This window comes from Humulus lupulus, chromosome 5 (genome assembly GCF_963169125.1).
Source record: "Humulus lupulus chromosome 5, drHumLupu1.1, whole genome shotgun sequence".
Taxonomy (NCBI): Eukaryota; Viridiplantae; Streptophyta; class Magnoliopsida; order Rosales; family Cannabaceae; genus Humulus; species Humulus lupulus.
In genome coordinates, this window is record NC_084797.1 from 4,394,815 (window position 1) to 4,422,319 (window position 27,505).

General features: G+C 34.3%; 2 protein-coding genes across 2 annotated transcripts; one reads left to right on the forward strand and one right to left on the reverse strand.

Moving 5' to 3' along the window:
- The first annotated feature begins 9,242 nt into the window (after positions 1–9,242).
- On the forward strand, positions 9,243–19,816 carry LOC133834229 (protein EXPORTIN 1A). The gene is made up of 32 exons (XM_062263766.1): positions 9,243–9,567; positions 10,307–10,423; positions 10,623–10,715; positions 10,829–10,900; positions 11,075–11,182; positions 11,271–11,353; positions 11,740–11,878; positions 11,997–12,065; positions 12,145–12,222; positions 12,365–12,427; positions 12,537–12,581; positions 12,957–13,064; positions 13,154–13,252; positions 13,876–14,079; positions 14,299–14,358; positions 14,765–14,875; positions 15,404–15,501; positions 15,742–15,850; positions 15,976–16,041; positions 16,242–16,340; positions 16,424–16,504; positions 16,620–16,709; positions 17,036–17,121; positions 17,217–17,297; positions 17,383–17,565; positions 17,760–17,826; positions 17,939–18,049; positions 18,167–18,274; positions 18,361–18,498; positions 18,584–18,721; positions 18,818–18,922; positions 19,021–19,816. The coding sequence occupies exons 1-32, from the start codon at positions 9,469–9,471 to the stop codon at positions 19,141–19,143; spliced, it is 3,231 nt and encodes a 1,076-aa protein (XP_062119750.1). The 5' UTR covers positions 9,243–9,468; the 3' UTR covers positions 19,144–19,816.
- A 43-nt stretch (positions 19,817–19,859) lies between these two features.
- Positions 19,860–21,685, reverse strand: LOC133834230 (anthocyanidin 3-O-glucosyltransferase 7-like). Its single transcript, XM_062263767.1, has 2 exons — positions 20,950–21,685; positions 19,860–20,869 (listed from the first exon to the last, which is right to left on the reverse strand). Exons 1-2 carry the CDS (start codon positions 21,455–21,457, stop codon positions 20,004–20,006), a joined length of 1,374 nt encoding a protein of 457 aa, XP_062119751.1. The 5' UTR covers positions 21,458–21,685; the 3' UTR covers positions 19,860–20,003.
- Positions 21,686–27,505: the final 5,820 nt, after the last annotated feature.

Consider the following 27,505-nt stretch of genomic DNA (forward strand, 5'->3'; position numbering starts at 1 on the left):
ATCATTTTGTTAAAATAAAAATAAAATGTCGTTTTCTAAAAACGACAAGTCGTTTTATGGTTGAGTCTTGCTCTTCCCAAACTAGAGGCTAGAGGTTGATTTAAATATTTTGTCCCTGTACTTGTTTTGTCCTATCTAAATCTTATCACTTAAAAACAATCACTTTAAAAAAAAAAATTAATTTATAATAAATAAAATAATATTTTATATAAGATGACAATTATTTATTAGAGAAATAAATAAAATTGACATTGATTTATTCCACTTATAAATAAAAAATATGAGAAAAAACAAGTTACGATCTATATTTACGGGCATAAAATTTATGTCACAAAATATAGTATTTTTAACAAAAAAATATATATTTAATATGAGAATCTCATAAAATACTATAAACAAAAATACATTATATTTCTCTTATTTTCCTCTCTCCCTTACGTATCTTTCTCTCACTCTTTCTATTTTTTATCACATCAATGGTATCGACCATTTTTTCTCACAACAATGGGAATTCTCTCATATCGGCAACCAAAAACGATTGGCGTACCTTCGGTCACCTTCGACACCATCTTTGATTCTTCTTCTTCGTGTTTTTCTTCTTCTTCTTCTTCTTTTTCTTCTTCCCCTTCTTAATTGATTAAAATTTGATTTTTTTTTCAGATCTGTCTATGTGCCCAGTTACTATCATGATCTAGTTTTGTTTTCAAATCTGATTTTTTTTGTACACCTACTTGTAGATAGTTACTGTTGATTGCGTTTTTAGCCAACGACGTGAGAACGTCAAATACGACAAGCCTTCAAGAGAATGTAAACGACAACAGACAGTTTATATAAAGGAAATAAAGAACACACAATATTTTATAGTGGTTCAGCCCCGATTGTCGGTAATAGCCTAATCCACTTAGAGTTGTGATTTATAGATCTGTACTCAAGATCAGATGGACTGAGCCAACTGAGTTTCTTCAGTACAGATGGCAAAAATACAATAATTTTCTCTTTATAATACTCAGACCCAACTTTCTCTCTCTAGAATACACAGTCCTAATTTTCTCTCTCTAGAAATAAGAAGCCAGAAGAAGACCCCTCTCTCATCCCATAAGCTCTCTATTTATAGGTCTGGGATCATCAACTGATATCCCCTTATGATAGGGATATTTTATTATATTTATTACATTTATTACATTTAAACATTCAAAATTCGAAATGTAACAAACCCCCCATTTGTGGGAAGAATGAGAGATTCCCGCGTATGTTGTTGAAGCTGTGTCTGGGAATCTTGACTTAGTCTCCTCTAGCTAGTTGATCCACCTCCTACTGACCACCCATGCAAGTGTTGGTCGGACGTACATGGTGGTAGGACATGTTTTCGTGGGTTGAACGTGCATGGTGGTAGGACATGCACTTCTCTCCTCTAACATGGCACTCTCCTCTAGCATGCCATGTTCCTCCTTGAACCAATCTCCTTGGCTTCTCCTCGGACCAAGGTGGTCCGAGGCAACCTCCTTGGCACCTCACCTTGGACAACATTGAGGCAACCTCCTTGGCACCTCACCTTGGACAACATTGAGGCAACCTCCTTGGCACCTCACCTTGGACAACATTGAGGCAACCTCCTTAGCACCTCACCTTGGACACGTTCGAGCCAACACTTAGGAAACCTTGGGAGGCTTGCCTCCTACACACCCTTGGGGTCTCTTAGGACCACATCCTCCTTGGGGTCTCCTAAGACCACTTTCTCCTTGGGGTCTCCTAAGACCACTTTCTTGAGTTCTCCTCGGACCTCATCCTTGGGTTCTCCTAGGATCACTCTCTTGGGGTCTCCTAGGACCACATCCTCCTTGGGGTCTCCTAGGACCACTCCCCTTAGCACTCCTATAATGTATTCTCCTTAGCCTCCTAGGATGCATTCTCCAATTTTTGGGTATAACAGTTACCTTATTCAATCTTCTTTTTTCATGGTTGTTTTTAAATATGATTTTGTTTATAAAATATGTTTTTCTTTTTAAAACTACCTAAGTAACTAGTTACCTAGTAACCATCTTCGGTATTATTATTCTTCTTTGTTATTTTCATATATGATTTTGTTTTTCAGGTATAGTTATTTTTTTAAGATTTGGCTAAGTAACCACTTACCATTCAATGATAAGGGTAATCAGTTGCCACTTTCTTCTTCTTCTACTTCTTGTATCAATTTTTTATTCTTAGAGTTTTATTTTTTTTCCAGGTTACCTTGGTAACCAGTTATTAATAAATAAGGGTAACTGATGACCACCTTATTCTACTTCTCAGATTCGTTTTTTTTTTCTTAAAAAATAACTTTTTATTTCTAGATTTAGCTTAGTAACCATTTACTATTTAGTTGTTATTTTGATAAGGGTAGTCAATTACCACCACCTCCTCCTCCTTCTTCTTTAGTGGCTATATTTTGATAAGTTTTTTTTTTCTTTTTCAAATTTGGCAGTAACCAGTTACAATTCACTCGAGTACATGTCATGGCAGTTAAAATTGATAGTGGTAACTAGTTACTGCCACGTTACTAAAAAATTCAAAATTATTTTTATAGTGATAACTAATTATTATTTAAAATGAAATTAAATGTCATATATGTATGTCAAAAAATAATCTAAAACATGCATATGTATAATGAACATAACACAAGCATCATCATTATCACCATCATTAGTGAAAGCCAACCTCATCGCTTTAGATTTGTATGTACATATGAAGACAATATAATTACAACAATAATGTATGTATACATATATATAGATTTGTATGTTATTTCATAATGGAATATATTTGTATGTATATATAAAAATAATAATAACAATAATATATATATATTTGATGGAGGAAAGTATATTATTTTATATATACGATTAATTGTATATATATTATTAACTTAAATATAATTAAAAAATACAGTAATAAAAATATCCCTAAAAGTAATTACAAAATTAATATTGAATTTTTTTACTAAGTATATGGTATATTTTGATAAAATTATAAAAACATAGGAAAAAAAACCTCGTAAAAATGTAAACAAATAAAATATGTCATACAAAAATTTAGAAACAAAAATGTCATATTTATCGAAGCTTTTTAAAAAAAAAAAAATGTTTCATGTAATTTCCACCTTATAGATTTCATGTTTCATGAATTTTTTTACATGTAATTTCATGTAAAAAAAATAATGTTTGTAATTTAGAAACAAATAATGTTTCATACAAGAATGTAAGATAACAAAAGATAGAAAAGATGCAAACAATTTGAAGTCCCACCTTACAGACAACAACCCTAGAACCACACCACTATACCTTCAGCCTACATGATTCATGATTGACTTTAAAAAATTATAATGTACCAAAGAATTCTAATAAGAAAGACATATACTTATAGTTTGATGAACTTTTGTATATATATACACACAAATAAATGTTTGTATATATAGAGATGTTTAATTAGAGAAAGAAAGGTGATGGTGGCGACGAGTGACAACTGACGACGATGGTAGGCGTGTGACGAGGGTGACAATAGGCTCGAGGATTTCAAGCTGTCTCTCTCTTTGAGTTTTAGGTTATTGCCTCTGAATTTTTTGTATTGGTGGCTCTGAGATTTGTATGATTTGTATATTTTGCTCAAAGAGTAATGATATGTGCACCCAAAATATGCACCTAAACATTACACACAGTGACATGTCACTGCTTTTTAAAACAGTGGGTCCCAGTTTTAATAAATGTGATTGGCCAGGCTAAACTGCTACATCACCGTGTGTAATGTTTGAGTGTATATTTTGGGTGCACATATCATTACTTTTTGCTCAAAATACCTAGTTGTGATGGTGGTTTGATTGATTTGAGGATGTTTATAGGTGGTGGTGGTTCACGACATAGGTGATGGTTCTAATTTTTTTTTTTATTATGTTTAGCTATTATTCAAAACCGACGCCTCTCACTACACCAATCATGTCGCTAGAATAAGCTTCGATTATGAAATCGACAATAAAAATATTGGCTTCGGTTCCAAATAAGGTTTTTCTGGTAGTGCCACTAGCATGAGAAACTCCGACCAACTATTTGCATTGGGTAAAAAAGTAATTAAAATGATAGAGAGAAATAGAAATGATGGAAATGGAAAGATGGAAAATGTATTGTTTTTTTTTCTTTCTAAAATATCAATATATAAAGTAATATTTTGTTATTATTTGAAAATATTTTGATTAAAGTTAAATTCAAGGAACTTTTTAACCAAACTACAAAACATAGGATATTTTATAATTTTTTCCAAACAAAATAACTAAATTGAAATTTTATATAAATACAATAAAACCTAATTTTTTTAGTTCTCAACAACTCAAGACTTGCATGAATGAAAATTGTATTTTTATTGCTATCTCTAATTTTTGTAGAGTATTGATTTTTATCATCGTAGATCTATCAATAATTTAACCCGATTCAGTTACATTTATCCTTACCCATTTAAAATTAATAAATAGGATTGCATATTAATAAAAAAGTTGGACAAATAACCCTCTTCCACTTTTGCAAGAAGTTGTCATTTACCCTGTATTATTTATCTTTATGTTCATTTGCCCCATAATTTATAAAGGGAAATGTTAATATGTATGCTTGATAAAAGTTATAATTACAAAAAAATACTAGGCATATTAAAATTTACAAAATAATGCTAATTTTTTGCACATTACCCAAAATGCCCTTTTCACTTCTTCCTCATTCTCATTTCTCTCTTCCCTCTTCTCTCTTCTCTCTTCCCTCTTTTTCTCTCTTATTTCACTCTCTCTCACCTCACAACACCACCACCACACTAAATATTATATTTCGAACAGATTTGGACATGATTTTTGGGTTTTTTTTGCGATTTTTTGCAGATCTGAAACTCTGAAATCTGCAAAAAATCGACATTGCTCGATGGTGGTTCGATGGTGCTCGATGCCAGCTCGATGAGACCTTCAAAATCATGATTTTTCATGAAAAAATGACTTTGCTCGATGGTGGTTCGATAGTAGTTCGATAGTGGCTCGATGGTGTTCGATGCCAGCTCGATGAGACCTTCAAAATCATGATTTTTCATGAAAAAATGACTTAGCTCGATGGTGGTTCGATGGTAGCTCGATAGTGGTTCGATAGTGCTCGATGGTGCTCGATGCAATTCTTGTAAGAGACATAATTTTTCACTCGGGTGTCCGTTTGGGGTGATTTTTTTTTTATTTTGGGTATTTTTTCAAGATCTACACGTTTGACATGTTAATATGCACATTTGTGAAGTGTAACACTTGTAAAAAATACAAAAGTGCAAACATACCTCATGGTTAAGACATCTTTTGGTATATTTTTATGTTTTAAACTTCCTAAATGTGCATATTAACATGTCAAACGTGTATATCTTGAAAAAATACCCAAAATCAAAAAAAAAATTACCCCAAACGGATACCCGAGTGAAAAATTATGTCTCTTACAAGAATTGCATCGAGCACCATCGAGCACTATCGAGCCACTATCGAGCTAACATCGAACCATCATCGAGCTAAGCCATTTTTTCATGAAAAATCATGATTTTGAAGGTCTCATTGAGCTGGCATCGAGCACCATCGAGCCACCATTCGCTGGGGCCTTCAAGATCAAGATTTTCATGAAAAAATGACTTAGCTCGATGGTGGTTCGATGGTAGCTCGATAATGACTCGATGGTGCTCAATGCAATTTTTGTAAGAGACATAATTTTTCACTCGGGTGTCCGTTTGGGGTGATTTTTTTTTTTATTTTGGGTATTTTTTCAAGATCTACACGTTTGACATGTTAATATGCACATTTAGGAAGTTTAAAACTTAAAAATATACCAAAAGATGTCTTAAACATGAGGTATGTTTGCACTTTTCTATTTTTTACAAGTGCTACACTTCCAAAATGTGCATATTAACATGTCAAACGTGTAGATATTGAAAAAATACCCAAAATAAAAAAAAAAATCACCCCAAACAGACACCCGAGTGAAAAATTATGTCTCTTACAAGAATTGCATCGAGCACCATCGAGCACTATCGAACCACTATCGAGCTATCATCGAACCACCATCGAGCTAAGTCATTTTTTCATGAAAAATCATGATTTTGAAGGTCTCATCGAGCACCATCGAGCCACTATCGAACTACTATCGAACCACCATCGAGCTAAGTCATTTTTTCATGAAAAATCATGATTTTGAAGGTCTCATCGAGCTGGCATCGAGCACCATCGAACCACCATCGAGCAGTGTCGATTTTTTACAGATTTCAGAGTTTCAGATCTGAAAAAAATCGCAAAAAAAACCCAAAAATCATGTCCAAATCTGTTCGAAATATAATATTTAGTGTGGTGGTGGTGTTGTGAGGTGAGAGAGAGTGAAATAAGAGAGAGAGAGAGAGAGGGAAGAGAGAAGAGAGAAATGAGAATGAGGAAGAAGTGAAAAGGGCATTTTGGGTAATGTACAAAAAATTAGCATTATTTTGTAAATTTTAATATGCCTAGTATTTATTTGTAATTATAACTTTTATCAAGCCTACATATTAAAATTTCCCTTTATAAATGTGGTTCTAATTCGCCGCATTTCTTTATGCTAAAACTAAATTTATTACTTATTATGTAAATGGGTAAAAGCGAACAACTATTTATTGAATATACTTTTTATAATTTTTTAGCTGCACACGTACAAAATAGAAATAGACATATAAAAAATGAAGAATAAATAGTATTTTTGCCCCCCGAACTATTACCACTGCTTGATTGTGCCCCCGAATTGTTCGCGTTGTTAAAAATTCCCCCCGAACTATTCCCGTTATTGAGTTGTGGGACTTCCGTTACTTTTCATCCTACATGACTAACAGAGTGTTGATTTTGCACTTTAGGTACTAACGTGGCATTAACACATCACTAGCACATGTATAATTAAAATATTTAAAAAATTAAAAATCAATTTCACTCACTAAAAAAATAATTTAAATTAAATAATTAATTGAAAATCAATTTTCTTCTATATGCAGAACACAAACCAAAGTACCAAAATGTGAAAACAACCTACAAACAAATAGTAAAAATTCAAAACAAAAATCCACATTGTTCATCAATCTACAAAACATAAGCAAATAATTTAGATCCAAACAAACCCAATATTATATTCTTCATCTTCAAGCTCATATTCAAACAAAAAACTCAAATCCAAACTCGGATTTAAGTAAACACAAGAAGCTTGCGATTGGGTGCGGTGGGCGACTGGGTGCTTCCGACTAGGTTCGCAGAGGCTTGCGACTGTGTGCGGTGCTTCGCATCTAGGTTTGCAGAGGCTTGCGACTGGGTGCTTCACATTTGGGTTCGTAAAGGCTTGCGACTGGGTTCTTGTAGCTGGGCTTGAGGACGTGCACGCCTCCAATCACGTGGGTGCCTCGACTGGGCTCGCGCACCTGTGCGAGAGGCTGGGCACGAAGTCGCGGAATTATCTTGGGGTCTTAGAGTTCATGGAGATGGGTTCAAGAGGAGGCGCGGGTTTGGGGAAGGCAGCGATTTTCGGGGTGGGCTCTCGTGAAGCTTGGGTTCGTGGGGGATAGGCGAGGGGTCCTGGGTACGCTAGGCTTGGAGCTGTGGCGGTTATGGCAACAGAGAATGGTGGTCGGAGGTGGGTATGGCAGCTGCTAGGGGTCCAAGGGAGGAAAGAAGATGAGGGAAAAGAAGATGGGAGAGAGAGAAATATGGTATAAGGCATGGGAATATATATATATATTTTTTTTTTGAAGTGCTGATGGCCAATATTTTTATTCTTTAAGTTAATTTTAATTTTTATCTAATTATTTTAATATTATTAATTTTTAAATTAAATATTTAATTAGAATTATACATGTGGCACTGACGTTGTAGTGTGGTGGCAGTGCCACGTTAGTGACCAAAATGTCAAATTTTTTCTCTGTTAGCCACATGGGACATAAAGTAACAGAAGTCCCACAACTCAGTAATGGGAATAATTCGGGGGAATTTTTAACAAGGCGAACAATTCGGGGGGCACAATCAGACAATGGTAATAGTTCGGGGGGCAAAAATGCTATTTATTCAAAAATGAAATTTGAGGCATAAATACCTATGAAGTTTGTTTTGGCACAAAAAGTACTTACCGTTATTCTTTTAGTGCGAAAATTGGTCTCTAGGCCGTTAAGTGTGTCAAGCGGCACATAGTAGCACCTGCATATTCATTTATTGTTCTTGCCATAATTTTGTTTGGTAAAATTTTGTTTTTGAATTTTTTAAACACAAAAATAGAAATATTATTTTATTTTAAAAAAATAAAAATATGTTTGGTAACTATTTTTATTTTTTGTTTTTAAATACAAAATAATAATAAAGACTTTTGGTAACTTTTATGTTTATTTTTTGTTTAACAATATAAGGTGTTGATTTGAAGAAGAGAAGAAAAAAAAGAAATAAAAAATTGAAAACTGTTTAAAAAAATTTTGAAAGTAAAAAAATTATATTTTCAAAATTTAATAAATTTTAATTAAAATTTTAAAAAATAATAAATAAAAATAGAGTTACCAAACACATTTTATATTTAATTTTTAATTAATTAAATAAAAAATTATTTTTTTAAGGATTACCAAACAACACCTATAATTTTTCATTTTTTATATGTCAATTTCCATTTCATATCTGTAATACTAAAAAATTATAAAGAGAATATTTAATGCAAATTGACATAAAATTAAATAATACTTAATAAATAACTACTGCAAAAATGAAAATGAAAAGGCAAAAAAGGGTTATTTCTCCTAATTTTTTTTTACCACCAATGTTCCCCTAATAATTAATTAGAATAATAAATGACACAAAAGATTCAATATCAACAATAATAACATTTTACCAATAAATAATAATAAACCTAATGTCTATAATAAAAAAAATAAAAATATTAATTACTTTAAATATATCAATTTTTATTTTTTAAAAATTTATATATTTTTAGCTCCCACTTTCAAACGTTGACTCTTTCCGTCACATGCGCTCCTCACTGTGTTATTTTGATTTTTGAGAAAGTGTAAATATTTTCATTTATTTAATTTTTAATCAAAAAAAAAACAATTTATTATTATTATTAATTTTCAAATAAATAAATAAATAAATAAATAATTAAAAAGCTGAGAGAGAAGAGTCTTTCTTTCTTTCCCAGTCGACACTCTCTCATTCTTTTCTTTCTTATTAACTCTGCTTTCTTTTCAAGCAGTCTTTACAAAATTTTCCCTCTTATAAATAACCTTCTCCTCTTCTCTCTTCTCTCTTCTCTCTTCTTTCTTTCATTTCCCTCTCTTCTCTCAAACCCCAAACCAAACCATTATCCCGTCTCTCTCTCTCTCTCCTAGGGTTTACTCCTCTCTTTCTCCGTCTACTGTGCTCCGCTCCGTTTCTAGGGTTTATCACACTCCGCTGTCTCTAACATGGCGGCCGAGAAGCTTAGGGATTTGAGTCAACCGATTGACGTTGCTATCCTTGATGCTACCGTTGCCGCCTTCTATGGCACCGGATCTAAGGAAGAGGTGACCTGTTTCTTCTTCTTCTTCTTTTTCTTTTTGTGCTCTCTCTTGTTTTTAAATTTGGCTCTGTAATTCAACTCTGTGGACACTCGACTGCTTTACTTTGTTGCTTTTTGGCTGGTTTCTTGGGGAGTACGGTGAACTCGTCGGATTGTGTAATCTCCCGGTTTAGTGTTGTTCGTGCCTCATTGCGATTGCTTTGTTCTTATTAGTGGCTAGGGTTTAACGTCGATGTGTTTGCTTTTGGGGGCTGCATGATGGTGAGTTAGGGTTTAGTGACTTTGGGATCTTTGTGTGGTTAGATACGGTTGTTTGGCAACGGTAGGGTTTACGGGTTTCGTGTTTCGTTTTTGCCGAGGTGTTTGAGGAGCAATGGCGTTTAATTCAAGCTGTTTGTTTGTAACTACAGGGATCCCTGAATCTTTCGTGTTTTTCTTAGAAATTTGACGAATGGGTTGGAGTAATCAATTGACTTTCTGTTTCTTTATGAACTGTAGTTTCAACGTTTATAAGTGTACTGGTAGAAGTACATTGGCGTTTTGCACTATTCAACAGTATCTTTTTGTTAAGGAATTTGAAATTTATGCGCTTTGAAGTGATGAATCTCGTTGAATATTGTTCTACATGATAGAGCATGTGTTGCCTGTGGCATGTGCCATATGCATTTGCTACAAGTCCAGCCCATGTTTTACAAGTTATATAATTCCTCAGAACTTATTTTGATTATTTGTTGGGTAAACAGAGAACAGCTGCAGACCAGATATTGCGGGACTTGCAAAACAATCCTGATATGTGGCTCCAAGTCGTGCACATTCTACAAAATGCAAAGAACCTGAATACCAAGTTCTTTGCCTTGCAGGTTTGTTGCATTTGTCTATAAAAATTATAATACCAGCTAATGTACAGGACATTGCTCCTTTGATGTCACAGTTTTTATTTCCTCGTTTTATTTGACTTTATCTCTTGTCTACATTACCGACATTTCATTGGGAAGTGGCTGATGTAAAATTTGATTGTCCTGAATAAGTGCATCGTTGTATCTTTCCGTCTTCATGCAGGTCTTAGAAGGTGTTATAAAGTACAGATGGAATGCATTGCCTGTTGAGCAGCGTGATGGAATGAAAAATTACATATCAGATGTTATTGTACAGGTGCAATTTTTCTGGTGGATTTTGATAAACGTGATGTTAAAATTGTTGGCTATGTCTTTCAGCTAGCTATTTGTATTGCATTGTTTTGACATTTGATCATCTCTGTTCCATAGCTTTCAAGCAATGAGACTTCTTTTCGAGTAGAGAGGCTGTATGTCAACAAGTTGAATATCATATTAGTTCAGGCAAGTCCTCTTCTTTTGAGCTTCTTAGTGCAAGCCGAATGCTATTTGACAGCAAGGCTTTCTTATGGTTACTGCTGGTTGTGTTATGGGTGATTTTTCTGGTCTTTCCATTTTTCTTCTTTGTAGAAGATTTATAATCAACCCTAATTTTCTTACTCTATGTTTAATGTACAGATTTTGAAGCATGATTGGCCAGCAAGATGGCAAAGCTTTATTCCTGATCTTGTTTCAGCTGCTAAAACTAGTGAAACAATTTGTGAGAATTGCATGGCTATATTGAAGGTTTCTCTCTCTCTCTCTCTCTCTCTCTTAAACTATTGAGAATTAGTTGGCACTAATTACACTAATTACTTGAATATGTTTTCTTCAGCTTCTAAGTGAAGAGGTATTTGATTTCTCAAGAGGAGAGATGACTCAAAGTAAGATAAAGGAGCTTAAACAATCATTGAACAGGTAGATAATTTATGTATTTTTTATTTTTATAGCTGGTAATATGTTAAGTCTTGTTCTCCTGAATTTATTTCATTTTGTGATGCATTTCATGTTTTATATTGTAATGTTTCATGAGTGCTCTTTTTTTTTTCCTTCTGTAGACTTATCATTTGCTTATAATTATATATATTTTAAGGACAGTTCTTTTAGATGCCCTTTGATGAGAAGTCATTATGCACTATTATACACATTTTGATACAATGTCTTCCGGCTGAACTGCCACCACAAAGTCAAGTGATCTGATCACTTATCTTGGACTACTGATAGGCACATGCTGCCAGTTCATAGTAATGATATGTTTAAGCATTTTTCCAATCTCTCACACATAATGTGATTGGTTGTTGCAGTGAATTTCAACTCATTCATGAGCTATGCTTATATGTACTATCAGCCTCTCAAAGAACTGAGCTAATACGTGCAACACTGTCCACATTGCACGCATTTCTCTCATGGATTCCCCTGGGATATATATTTGAGTCTCCATTGGTATGTGCTTTACTTGATAGATGGTTGTCATATTGCCTTTGAATTTAATACTTAATAACTTCCTTAAAAGAGTAAGTACATTTGAGCAAAATTCTGATTGTGTTTGTTTACGTAACAGCTTGAAACACTGCTGAATTTTTTCCCCATGCCATCGTATCGGAATCTCACTCTTCAGTGTTTGACAGAGGTGTGTTTGTATTCTGATTTAGTTTAGAGTTGCTTCAAAACTGTGCCTGGTTCTCATAGTTCACTGCACTGGTGTTTAGGTTGCAGCACTTAATTTTGGAGATTTCTACAATGCCCAGTACGTTAAGATGTACACCATATTCATGAAACTGTTACAGGTAGGTCCAAAATAAAATGCTTATTGTAGTACTATCTTTTGCTGGCATACTCATCACATCATTGTACAATTTTTTCTTCTATTTAATTGTATGTCTTGTTCCTGTGTTGCTATTAATATTTTTTTTTCTTCCTTTTGGTCAGACCATGATTCCTCTTAATACAAATATTCCCGAGGCTTATGCAATTGGTTCCAGCGAAGAGCAGGTAAAGTTGTTTTTGGCGCTTCAAAATTTAATTTAGACCATTTTTTATGTGTTCGCTCAATAATTGTTTATTTCTGGCAATGACTTTGTAACTGTTACCTATTCTGCAGGCTTTTATTCAGAATTTGGCTTTGTTTTTCACTTCATTTTATAAGGCAAGTTTTTTTCTTTTTTCCCTTTATACTTTCTTGATCTTATTATTTACCACATTTTGTTATATCTATATCTCAATGGCCATCCTCTTATGGTTGTAGGTTATGGTTCATTTAGTTGTAGTGTGCTAACTCTAAACAGGCTTAATGTGTCAATAAGGCACTGCTTAAGAGATTTAATAAGATAATATAGAATCACATTGTTTCCTTGTCAAATATCAAAGATTTGAAGTTGCTGTTTAAATACATTGCAACATTCACTGCTTAAGGGATTTAATAAGATAATATACAATCACATTGTTTCCTTGTCAAATCTCAGAGATTTGAAGTTGCTGTTTAAATACATTGCAACATTTACATCGTTCTATCCTTGTGCAGTCTCACATTCGTGTGCTGGAAACTCCTGGAGAGAACATAGCTGCTTTGCTCATGGGTGTTGAATATCTTACCAAAATTTCATATGTGGATGACACAGAAGTTTTCAAGGTACCAATATTTTAGTAGTCTAGACTCGAACATACAGGTGAAATTTGTTAAAATTAGGATGAGTTTTAATCATTTTATGACCGGAACAGGTTTGCTTAGACTTTTGGAATTCGTTTGTGTTGGAACTATTTGAGGCACACCACAATTTGGATAATCCTGCTGTAACAGCAAACATGATGGGGCTGCAGGTATTGTGAATATGTTTACTTTCAGATGATATTTTATAGTTTTTGGTGTGATTGTTTGATTTTCATATGGATGCACTTGCGCATATCATCTTTTTCCTCTTGCAGTTTACTGTTTTACTTTTGTATATTGTTTACTTTCAGATGATATTTTATAGTTTTTGGTGTGATTGTTTTATTTTCATATGGTTGCACTTGCACATATCATCTTTTTCCTCTTGCAGTTTACTGTTTACTTTTGTATATCGGATACAAAATTAGTTGATTTGTTTCTTATTTCTCTGTGTTTTCCATGATATGTATGTAATTTTCATTTCAATTTGTGTTTTCCATAAATATTGTCTTTTGAACCTTCAGAGCAGTTGGGTTTCTTTTCTTTTCCTTTTTGTAGTCTAAATGGTTGGAGATAGTAATATATAATTTCTTTAGTTTTGTGACATCAAATATTTTGTGACCTGTAATCTCTGGTCTTGAATTATGTCAAACCTTTGTTTATTAAGGAAATTGTCTTTCCATCTCCTCTTTGTTTGTGTGATTCTTTTTTTATTTATATGTTATTTGTTTTTTCGAAATTTGTCATGGGACAGATACTTATTTTAGCCTGTGGTTTTATACTGAATAAGCAGATGCCTTTGCTACCTGGTATGGTTGATGGCCTTGGATCACAACTGATGCAGCGGCGGCAATTATATGCTGAGCCAATGTCAAAGTTAAGAATGCTTATGATTTCTCGTATGGCCAAGCCAGAAGAGGTTCTCATAGTGGAAGATGAAAATGGCAACATTGTTCGTGAAACTATGAAGGACAATGATGTTCTCGTGCAATATAAGGTCAGTAATCTATGCTTTGCAAGTAAAATTCATTATAAGTGGGCTAGAAAAAGTCCTTGGTATTTGAATTTATATTTTAAATTTTTTTCGTGGTTTTTAATTTTTTTGTATTTATTTTTTTGCTACATTTGTATTTTTTAAATTGTCTTTTGGTATCTCATTTTTAATTATCATGGAAACTTTCCTTAACCAAATTGCTATGGTCTATTATTGTTGCAGATCATGAGGGAGACTTTGATATATTTGTCACATCTTGATCACGAGGATACGGAAAAGCTGGTATGGGTTTATGGAAAATAAAGTAGTAAATGTATTGAAATATTTTTCATGTTTTCCATTTGTACCAAAGGTAGTACTAGCTTGTGTTAGCTATAGTTTTTATTTATATTTATGTCTAATAATATTTCTGTTATGATGCGACCTATTTTGAGTGGAAATTTCTTTTAAGTCATGTGGCTGCAGCTTGGGGGCTGCTGATAGTGAATAGTTTGAGGGAAAATATGAGTGGGGAATTTCTTTTATTGGCCATTCAATTGAAATTATTTTCTGCATGTATAATTATAATGGAACACCTTGTTTCTATCTTGTCTGACACTTGCTGAGAAAAGGTGTCATTTGATTGTGTTATATATTATTTTCATTATAAATTCTATCTTATGCTGTCTATTCTTCTTGTATGATGCAGATGCTAAAGAAGCTAAGCAAACAATTAAGTGGCGAGGATTGGAATTGGAACAACTTAAACACATTATGTTGGGCAATAGGGTCTATATCTGGTTCGATGATGGAAGAACAGGTACATTTTTAACTTTCCTTATATATGCTATTTCTACTCATTTTCTATTTGTGGTCACTGCTTATACTTTCTGATTCAACTATAAACTCATCATTTACTTCTTGAGATATTGTCTATGTCCCACCTCCCTAGTTGTGATAATAGTTTACTTAGCATTTCTGTTTTGACTACAAAAAAATGTTTATTCTGAACAAAAATAGTCACATGTGTCAGTGTAAGCTTGTACTTTATTTCCTTGTAAATGTTAGTTACACCACATATCGTTATGAGTTTGCGAGGGCACATGTCCATGCATCTGTCATGTGGTGTTAGGGATCTTGATGTAGAACCTAGAGATCACTTTTACATGCCCCTCTCATTTGGGAAAATATGTGGGTTTGAATGGGTTTTTTCTTTTTAAAATGATTTATTTAAATGTTATACCTGTTTCTTGATAATGTGTTTGCATCATCAAATGCATAAGAAACATTCATGTTTTGGAGGTCAATGCATGCCCTTCATATTTTTTATGTTGGTTTGTTTTGGCAGGAGAACAGGTTTTTGGTTATGGTCATTCGTGACTTGCTGAATTTATGCGAAATCACGAAAGGGAAGGATAACAAAGCTGTCATCGCAAGTAACATTATGTAAGTATTTATGATTGAATGATTGATTATCTATCTTGAGTTGAGGTGGAATGCATATAGATATAGTCTGCCAGGCCATAACACCTCATTCCATCCAGATTCTTTGGTCATTGTTAGAAACCATGAATTTTAGCCACTTGATTTTAATTGAGTAACTTTGAGAACTATGAGAAACTTGGTTGGAGGTATACAACCAGTACTTTTTGAAATCTTGTACATAATCCTCCCCTCTTTCTGCAGGTATGTTGTGGGACAGTACCCGAGGTTTCTAAGAGCTCACTGGAAGTTCCTAAAAACTGTTGTGAACAAATTGTTTGAGTTCATGCATGAGACACATCCTGGTGTTCAGGTATTTGTTTTGTTGTGGTTTTCTTGGTTAGGTTTAAGGCTTAAAAGTTACTGAGAAATTTTGTCTTTAAATTGAATTGTTTGTCTACATAAGTGTTGCTAAAGCTTTGTGTTCCTGTGTTTCAGGATATGGCCTGTGACACATTCTTGAAGATTGTTCAGAAGTGCAAGCGTAAATTTGTAATTGTTCAGGTAACATTTACTTTGAGAAACTCACATTTTTTATTTGATTTCCGGCTGTTCGTAGTTGTCAATATTTTTCTCTGGGTTCAGTTATATTTGCAACTAAGTAAAGGGTGATATTAACTTGCTTTCACAATTAAGGGAAACTGGAGTGTGGATTAGTTTGTTAACTCCTATTTATTCAGTACTTTGCTCCTTTTTATTTGCAGGTTGGAGAAAATGAACCATTTATAAGTGAACTTTTAACAGGCCTTCCAACCACTGTTGCAGATCTTGAGCCTCACCAGATTCATTCATTCTATGAATCGGTAGGAATTTTTAGTTGGACCTATTTACTTTATTATACATAAAACGGTCATACACGTTTAAAGCATATGGTGGTTTGTTTCAGGTTGGTCATATGATTCATGCAGAATCTGATCCTCAGAAGAGGGATGAGTTTCTACAGAGATTGATGGAGCTGCCTAATCAGGTCATTTAAATTTTATTTACTTCTCTTGGTCACCTCCATTTATGTTTTTGTTAGATACAAAATAGATCATATATGCTATATACTGAATTCCTTGTGCTATTACTTTGTAATCCAGAAATGGGCTGAAATTATAGGACAGGCACGCTTAAGTGTTGATTTCCTGAAGGATCAAGATGTGATAAGGACGGTGTTGAATATATTGCAGGTGTGGATTCTTTTTCCCCTTCTTTCTTTTCAATCCTCCTTTCTTCATACATTTACCTCAATGTTGCTGTTTATATGATTTTCTGAGAGCTTAGTATTTTGCTTCCTCTCTTTTGAAGTGAATAACAGAATATTTTATGTTGTATGTCAAATGTTTCTGCTAGATGCTACCTCTGTTCATAGAGCAACTGTTGCTATGAATATTAAGAAAAGTAGTTTATTAATAATTGTTTATATCTTGAATTTGTTTATATCTTAATTTAAATAAAGGATACCTAGTTGCTTGAGGATTAGCGGTTAATCACTAAAAAATGTTGAAATTTGCAGACAAATACAAGTGTGGCCAGCTCTCTTGGAACATATTTCTTGTCCCAAATTTCCTTGATCTTTTTGGACATGCTTAATGTCTACAGGTATATCTTTTATAAACACAATTTTCTAATATCAATTATTAGTTGTAATAGATTGTTTTTATTCTAAAACCTAACTACTTTAAATGACTCAACAGGATGTACAGTGAGCTCATATCTAGCAGCATTGCAGAAGGGGGCCCCTATGCATCTAAAACTTCCTATGTGAAGCTTTTAAGGTCCTATTGATTTCTAGCTTTTCTATAAGTTTAGTTATAAGATTCTACGTTAGCATGTTAAGCGTGCTTCTTTCACTGTAAGCAGGTCCGTCAAGAGGGAGACTCTTAAGTTAATTGAAACTTTCTTGGACAAAGCAGAAGATCAACCCCAAATAGGAAAACAATTTGTGCCTCCAATGATGGATCCTGTTCTTGGAGATTATGCCAGGAATCTGCCTGATGCTAGAGAATCTGAAGTGTTGTCCCTGTTTGCTACAATAATAAATAAGTATGCTGCCTTCCCCACATCTCTTTCTTTGTCTGTCTCAAATTACAAATCTATTACTGATGTTGTATATTATAGGCTGTTTTGACCCAAATAAGATGTAATATCGTTCTTATGTATTTAAGTTTGATTTTATTGCACAAGTTAAGGATCTTTTTTGATGTTGTCAATTTTTCGTTTGTCTACTTGTTTTCTAGGTACAAAGGTGCAATGACAGAGGACGTGCCTCGCATTTTTGAAGCAGTTTTCCAGTGCACTTTGGAGGTGAGAATCAGCTATTTGGAAATTTTTCTGTCAAATTAAATTGTTATCTCCAAGTTGATTTTAACACCAGCTGTTTGGTTGACTGTTAACACGACTGAGATGTTCCCTGCAGATGATTACTAAAAATTTCGAAGATTATCCTGAGCATCGCCTTAAGTTCTTTTCATTGCTTCGTGCAATTGCAACACATTGTTTTGCAGCATTAATTCGCTTATCAAGCCAGGTTTGCGCTTAACTTTTTTATTCTTGAACTACATATCAATTCTTTCTAAATATTTGATCTGACCCAATGATTTATTTTCTTTTCTTTTCTGGGGGTGTTTTTTGGTGCACATTTCAGCAACTAAAGCTTGTCATGGATTCAATTATATGGGCATTTCGGCACACAGAAAGGAATATTGCAGAAACTGGGCTAAACCTTTTACTAGAGATGCTAAAGAACTTCCAGGTGCATTTTTCTTTAATTTTTTTTATTGAACTTCATGATTTTGTCGAATGAGAAGTCAAGTGTAATTTTTTTTGACATATCGACAGGGTTCGGAGTTCTGCAATCAATTCTTCCGAACATACTTTTTGACTATCGAGCAAGAAATATTTGCCGTCTTGACAGACACGTTTCACAAGCCTGGTTTCAAGTTGCATGTTTTGGTGCTTCAGCAGTTGTTTTGCCTGGTAGAACATCTTTGATATGCCCTGATTTTTCCTCAAGCTTAGGAGTTGTTATTACGAATTCAACTTACACTTCATTTGTTTCCAGGTGGAAACTGGCTTGCTAAGCGAGCCTTTGTGGGATGTTGCAACTGTAGCCTTCGCATATCCTAATAATGGATTTTTTGTTCGTGAATACACCATAAAACTCTTGAGTACGTCCTTCCCCAATATGACTACAGCTGAGGTATGATACCCCATTTCCCCAATTTCTTACTCCTACCCAAACGGGAAAGGGAAAAATAAATGAGATGCTTATGCAAGTGCGAATATATTTTTGTAGGTCACACAATTTGTGAGCGAACTGTTTGAATCAAGAAATGACATCTCCAAATTTAAGGATCATATTCGAGACTTTCTCGTGCAATCCAAAGAGTTTTCTGCACAGGTAAAACTAAAATACACAACAAAGTGCTCAAGTTTAACTTTTCTATCATTCAGATGGAGTTGTGTCGTGTGATCTGATTGTGCTGAACCTTTTTACAGGACAACAAAGATCTTTATGCTGAGGAGGCAGCCGCTCAGAGAGAAAGAGAGCGACAAAGAATGCTATCTATTCCAGGCCTTATCGCCCCTAACGAGATCCAAGACGAGATGTTGGACTCATAGTTGGTGGGTAGCTAGCTATTGTTTAATGGAGGAGCTAATTGTGTGGTGGATGATGAGGCAGAGTTGTTGCTGTGGTGGGTGGCCTTGATGATTCATATTTCATTCTCGCGAAGAAGAGATGGCGATTTTTTTCTCCTTGTTAGTTTCCGGTTCGGTGGTGTGTTCTTCTTCCGGAATTTTCTTTAGTGAAAAAGTAGAAAAACCACAAAAAGGGACACCCCCCTGGGCACCAATGAGCGTGGCTGAATTGGATGAAGATGGTGGGGTGTAGAGTATTTTAGTTGCTGATTTAGGAAAAAAATATATATGGAGAGAGAGTCATTGTACGGTTTTGCTGGATATATCCACTTCTTCATAATTTGTAGTTGACGGATATGGATGGGGGCGCAGACTGTTTTAATGACTCATTTTGCAGTACTTGATGATCATGATGATGATGATTTATTCATCTTTAGGGGGTAATATGTATACTAACTTTGGCCTAGTTGTGCAGATTTTACTTTCTTTTCTCCTTTTCTTGTTATTTATTATTATTCATAGGGTGGTGGTGGTTGGTGGGTTGTGTTTCTTTCTATATTTTCTTCAAGGAGGTTTATTTTTTGTTTACTTATCAACGATTTAGTTAAATACATATGTATTTTTTCTTCTTTTTTAATAGATGTTTGTTTTGTTAGTCCTTTTGGATATTGAATTTTGGTAGTGCAATTTTGGATTCCTTTAAAGAAAGTAAAAACATGGTCTTTATAGGATATACTAGTAATAAAATCAAAGCAAGTACAAAGATACCAATGCCACAATGCATTTTGAGTTTAGAGAGACATTCTTTCTTATTATGCAAAATTCTATAACGTTGAGAAGCACTAGGGGCTGTTTATCAAGTGGAGCAGCTGCTTGAAGTTTTCTGTACTGCTTCCACGAGGGCCGACAGCTTTTGTTGCTAATTCTTTAAGTACTTTGATATTCTCTCTCATTTTCTTTCCTTTATCTTGAGATAACACCACATCCAAACAACTTTCCATGCCTTGTTTTGTGAATTCTCCACCGTCAATTTTGATCCCTATTTCCCACCCGTCCTCAATCATTCGCCCGTTTAGCCTTTGGTCACCAAAAAATGGCCTGCAAATCATGGGCACACCCCCAGCTATGCTCTCCAGCAACGAGTTCCAGCCACAGTGCGACACGAACACTCCAACTGACTTGTGGGACAGTATGTCCGTTTGTGGTGCCCAAGCCACTACCTTTCCATGCGTTTTTGTCTTGTCCAAAAACCCTTTTGGTAAATTTGCTTTTGCGTTGTCCTTGAGGGACCATATGAATGAAACACCGCTGAATTCCAAGGCTTCGGCTATAGCCACAAGCTCTTCTTTTGGTGGAACCACCACTGACCCAAAGCTAATGTATACAACTGAGCCAGCTTCCCGCTTGTCAAGCCACGGCAGGCAGCCGCTCTCGTCTTGGGCGGGCGGCGGCGGCGACGCTAAGTTGAATGGCCCCACGTTGAGGAACTTTTGGAATTTGGACTTCAAGTCATCCGTAATGGTTTTGTCTAGTTCTTCAAACGAGTTTATGAAAACTGCGGTTGCCCGCGGTAGCATCAACCCCATTTGATGTATCATGGTGGAGAAGTAGGATTCCAAGTCTCCAAAGACCACTCCTTCCGGCAAATCTTGGACTTGTATTTTGGACATTCCTGCTATGAAACCAAGGCTTTCGTTTCCACCGCCAGCTACAACCGAGAGAAACATCATGATCAATACCAACATATATATTCGAAAGAAGTAGAATAGCAATAGCATATATAACAACCTTGATGTCTAATGAGATCAGTGTGAAGATGAGCAGAGAGTGCACAAGGTCCAGCAGTCCAAAAGGGCACCCAAGGCACTCCCATGTCTTGAGCCATATCAGCTGCAAACCAAAAGAAAGCGTCAGTGACCAAACATGTCACCTCCTTTCCGGTCTCGGCCACCGCCTTGTCTATGCTCAGCCTCAAGCTCTGCGGCGCAGCCTTCATGAAAAGCTCGATGGGTTCCTGATGCCCTCTAGTGAAGGTGTGTCCCTCAGGCACTCCATCCCAGACATCGTATGCCTTCACTTTGGCACCACCACCACCACCACCGCCACCACCGCCGCCGCCGCTCACTGTGGTAAAAATGGTGTGGTTGGATTGAGTAGTGCTGAAGAAGGAGAAGATAGTCTCAGGGGAGGAGGCTGCAGCCAGGCGGCGGACGACGGAGAGGAGTGGAGCAGCGTGTGTGCCGAAGGGGAATGCTACTACAGCCACATGGGAGTGGGCTGGTGATGGTGTAACCATGGTTACTTGGTTTGGCCAAAATGACAAAATCAAAATAGTGTGTTAATGTCGATATTGCATAATATATAATCGCACCCTTTGCTTTATATATGCATATGTATATATATATATGTATATATATATATATATATATACTATTGCAGTAGCGGTAGAAGGATAGGATGTAGTATGGGGTTTAGTCGTCCTCGTAGGAATGGGGGTTGGTCCTCCTCTTAGGAATGGGGGTTAATTAGTAAGTAATGGTAGCAGTCCGATGTAGAAGAACTAATGCTTTATTTATTAGTGGTTAAAAATTAATTACTTTTTTATGTATAATTCTTTCACTAATATTACAGTCAATTAATTATTGAGTGCTGCTATTTGTCAATGTCCAATATCATATGAAGTAGAGTGATACTATAATACTTGCTAAATTCAAATAAATGAACCCAAATTAGATTGCATCAATATTATTATGACACCTACTCGTGGTATTGGTGTAATTTAATATGAGGTCCATATATTTAAATTTAATAAAAAATATGAATTATTTCTTGGTAGGTACAGGCTAATTAAGTGTTTCATGCACTTGGGTTGGGAGTAGACTACGAATTAAATGCTCTATTTTCTATACTATTTATTGTAAGTCATTAATAGCAGAACTGTTTTTTCTTCTTTGTGTGGTGAGGAATGAAGATGATCACACACACGTGTTCACTTCCCATCCTCCAGGAGTGTGGAGAATAGTGGTGGTAGGTAAGGGTCCTTTTTTATTTTATTTTTTATTACATATATATTTTGTAATTTTAATCAATTTCAAATTTATTTCTATTTTTTTAACTAGTTTTATCATTTTATAAAGTTAAGTACAATTCGACTCGGATTTTCTTTCTTAAAAAGTAATATTATAATAGGTAAATACCATTTTGGCTTCTATGTTGTACAAAAATTATCGATCCGACCATGCATTTTTGTTAAATGATAATTCAAATTTTGCGTTTTGCAAAATAAAACAAAATAATCTGATTTAGATCAAACTTTTTTTAAATATGACCAAATACCCTTGAAGTTTAATTTCAATTAGATTTTCTAAATCTTTAATATATTTTATTTATTCATAATAAATAAAAAAAAAGTTAAATTAAATAAAATTGATTCTTTCTCCTCCTCTATCTTTATCTCTCCCTCTCGTGTTTATCTCCCTTTACTAGCTTTCTCTTTCCCAAGGTTGCCAACGATCCACATAGGGTAGAACAAGCGGGACAAAGGCGCAATCGAGGCCTTTGGAGGCAGATCTCTCTAGAGCTTCAGATCTAATGGGGCTATGACCGGGACCGAAGACTCCATTTGGTTTGGTTTTGACAGGACGAAGGCACCGTCGATGGTGGGTGAGGAGCTTCAATCAATAATCGTGGGTGAAGAGCTTCATGTTAGGAAAATATATATTGTATCAATGGAAATGGTAAGAATAGTTATAACTCTAGACCAAATAATACAAATAAACAAGATTGATTAAATAGTGTTACAACTCTATGACTGAAAAATACAAATAAATAAGAGAAGAATTATAAGATGAGAATGGAAAAATACAACTCTAAACAAAATGATACAAATAAAGCAAGTGTTTGTAACAAAAGAAAAGAAAAGATTACAACTCTAAACAAGAAATACAAGTAAATAGAGAAGAAGAATATGAAGATGAAAAGCAATAGAATAAAAGAAAAGAACAAAAATCAAATAACAAACAACTCTCACTCACACTACCAAAGTGAAGAGTGTTGGGGATCACCAATTTGAACAAGATTTGAAACCTTTGTCCAAAAACTCATTTCCCCCTAACTCAAGCACTAATGGATCTCTCACAGATTTAGAAATTGCTTTCCGGAATAATCAAGCCTCTACGTGTTTTCTAGCCAAGTGCTCTAATGGATAGAAAAATTATGTCTTACAAGTGAGCAATATGCTCCTATTTATAGAGTTTAGAGACACCATTTGAATTTCAAATTCCACCAACCTCATGGTTGTTACCAATGATTAATTGGATGTTTATGGAATTAAAAATGAGATTTGGGAGTTATTTATGTTTTTGGAGCCGTTCAAAAGAGTTGGAAAAAACTAAAATTTGGTCAGTCAGCATCTGTGGCCGCGGCTAGGAGTATCAGTGGCCGCTGGTCTCTGTTCCCCAGGCCGCGGCCACCAACATCCCTGGCCGCGACCACTGACCAATTTCAGCACACAAAAATGTTCTATTTTTCCAAACCGTTCCAATCCACTCCTAATTGATTTTGTAACCCCCAAAACACATTATTTGGGTTAAAATCATATCTCTAACAAACATTTCACATATGGCTTTAAGAAATTCATCTCAATATTGTGTAACAACAAATCTACACAATAATGGACAATATTTAGAAGTTACAAATTTGTAACTGAATTTGTAACAGCAAGTATGTTACATATTTTGATATTCTCATATATCTAAATATTGTAACTCTCTATTATATGTTACAATATGTGACATTCTTTGTCACATTTATTTAATCTAAACATTATATTATAAAATAATATAACACTTCAGTTAGTCGGCGGCGATGGATGCCTCAGATCTGCTTCATCTCCGACTAGGGAAGGCGACGCGTGTTTGGGGACGTCGGTGGTTCTGGCATTGACGGGACGAATATGCCATCTATGGTTGTGAGGAGCTTTGTCAAGTGATAGTGAGTGAGGAGCTTCATTCAGTCAACAACGATGGATGCCTCAGATCTGCTCCATCTTCGGCTAGGGAAGGTGACCCCATATTTGGGGTTGGATCTCGCTGGGATTGGTCTGAGATATGGGCGAATCTTGTTTGCAGCAAGAACAATATTTGAGTTTGTGATTTATTTGGTATTTTTCAACCTATTATTCATTGCCTTGAATATTTTGAGAGTATTTGTTCATAGAGATTTCAATATCGATTTTTTTCCCATGTTGCCAAATTTGAGTTTTTGTTGCAATGGTATTTACCCTATTATAATTGTCAGAATAAAACAAAAATAACTAGATTTGTTAAATATACTTTTTTGGATAATATTCAAAATACTTATACATTTAAAATTAATATAATAATGAGAAATTAGTGAAAATAATATATTTTTTAAGTGATTTTGTACTTAGTGTAGTTTTGATAATTTTTTTCAAAATGACCTGTTTAAATTAATAAAAGAATGAGAAATTGGTGAGAATGACATATTTTTTAAATTCTATGTTGGAACAAAATCGACTACAGACTTTTATTATCTATTAATTAACTAAATTATTTTTTACGTCAATTTAAAACCAACATCAATTTTTTTTACATCATATTTCTAATTGACACAAAGATTTTCTTACATTAGGTTAATAGTAACACAAAATTTTCATACCTACAAGAAAGGAGAATTATTGGGACGACAAAAAAATTATATTTTGAAAAAAAGAATAATAAAACGAAAACTTAACGCGACAACTTTTGCATTTATTGTAGCAATACTGTCGTTGCATATAATTTTGGGAAATAGAGGAAACTTTTATGGTCAAGTTTTGTGTCTGCAAGAATTTGTTGAATATAATTTTCTGATAATAACTATATTATGTGTTGACTGCATTTTTCGCTATCAACATAATAAATAGAACTTTAAAGAAATGTAATAAAGAACACAAGATTTTTACGTGGTTCAGGTTATAAAACAACCACAGTTCACAAAACTTTTATTATTAGGATCTGTGAAGCTTGGTTGGACTAGCTTCAATGGAGTTCAGGCAACGTATACGCAAATACTCTCAGAATAAAAATTGTGAACCCTTTTACAATGGTGCCCTAACCCTATTTATAGAGGCTAAGAGCAATTAACTCTCTTAATGATGTGTTAATACAAAAATATTCCCACATAACTGGGATTAAATGCCTAATTAAAATACATTTCTGTGATAAAGGTGAGGGTGGGCCCAAGCGGATAGCACGAGGCCCAATTTGCAGGTTGCAGCCCACTCTTTTATGGGGAACATGCCCCTGACATGGTCAGAATGCAGTCGCACATCTCCCATGTCAGACGATGCCTTGAGACATACCAATTGTGAAGTGTACGACCTCGACACCATTACCCGAGGCACGAAAAGTTGTCAGGTGGCCGCTTGTGGTCCAAAGTCGCTTGGACTGACATCTGACACTCCCTCCATATCCTGAGGAGAAATTCCTTAGACTTGGAGGACTAAGCGACCCATCAGACGGGAGGACTCCGACGTAGGTCTTCAAGACGTGGCCAAACTTGAAGACATTCTCGCTAGATGGAGCAAACCACATCAGGAGTAGCTTACACTTCGTGGAGCTCTGGGCGAGCCCCACATGACTTCATTAACCCTCGAGATGCTTAATTACTTCTCAAACAACCGTCACGTATCCATTGATGAAATCACAGACAACATTATTTTTTTTCCTTTCACGTCGATCGAATAAACAAATGGACATAAAAATCATAGAAAATACTATGTTGGTCCAAAATTGACTATTGACTTATACCATCTAGTGGAAATTATGCAGCATGTCTTTTTTTTTTTTCATTTGTTTACATAAATATGGATTTTTTTAGATTTTGTATAAATTATGACATTTTCTTTATTAAGCTAATTATGTGGATAAACATTTCCATATATTTTGTGTTTGTTTGAATTATTTCCATATTTTTTATTATTAGTGCAGTGTTTTATGTTATTTCTTTTGAGTATTTTATCATTTTATTTAATTTTTAAAGGATATTTGTGTAATTTTATGTATTTTTTATTCAATATTTTTTTTTTTAATGAACATTAGTTTTTCATCTTCTTCTTGCTTTCAAATGAGGTTACCACCAAAAGTTGCTTGTTACCTTGTGCTAGATAAGTTATTACTATCATAGGGACCATGTTACTCTTTTATTATTTAAAAGAGTAACCCAGTATGTTGAAAACTGTATCAAAATTAACAACAATAAAAAGTAACTTGGTACCTTAAAATTCAAATTATCTGAATATGAGTTAATATAAAAAATATAAAAAAGTAACATGGTACTTTACAATCGATAAAAGTAACAAAGACAACAATAAAAAGTAATATTGTTCTTTACAATCGATAAACTTATAAAAAACTACTAAAAAATTATTGGGTAATTTTTTGAATGAGTAATTGGTGAAAATGACATTTTTTTTTAAAGTTATTTTGTACTTTGCAATGGTTTTGATAATTTTTTGTACTATATTTATATATAGGCAATGATAGTTATCCATCTATCAAATTTTCTATTTATTAAGAATAGAGAATTTACTCATTTTATATCCTTTGTTTTTGCAAAGTATCGTTCTGATACCCTCTGTTTTCAATAATGCTCATATGGTACTCCGTATTTTGAAAACATAGATATGTGGTATCCTAATTGATAAAATTTTGTCAATATGACCAAACTGTTAGCAGTTATATATAATTTGTACCTCGTATGATTGAGAGTAATTTGATTAAATTGGTAAAATTTTATTAATTAAATTTGAGTTTAGGGTACCAAATATGTACAATTTTAAAATACAGGGTACCAAATATGTACGATTTTAAAATAGAAGGTACCAAATATGTACAATTTCAAAATGCAGTGTACTAAATAAGCATTATTTGTAAACACAGGGTACCAACAAGATGATACTTTGCAAAAACACAGGGTAACAAATGGTTACCTATCCTTAAGAATAAGATATCAATGGTGATGGTGGTAGAGCTGATGATTAGAAGGTGAGCACATGCTCTGCAAAATAGGGAAACATGATCCTCAACATTTCATGAGTTGTAATGATTCTTGTGTTCTTCAACACTTGAGGTTTTAACACTATAATAATATATGTATGTGATATACTTTTCATGTAGAGCTTCGACCAGAACTGCATATACTGAATTTTGAGAACTACATATGCTGTAGTATATATTTGAACACCAAGATTCACTGATACACACACAGCAGTAGAAGTAGAAGATAACAAGATTAACACATAATTTGAATCATAAAAGCATAAACGAAAGAATGAAGAAGA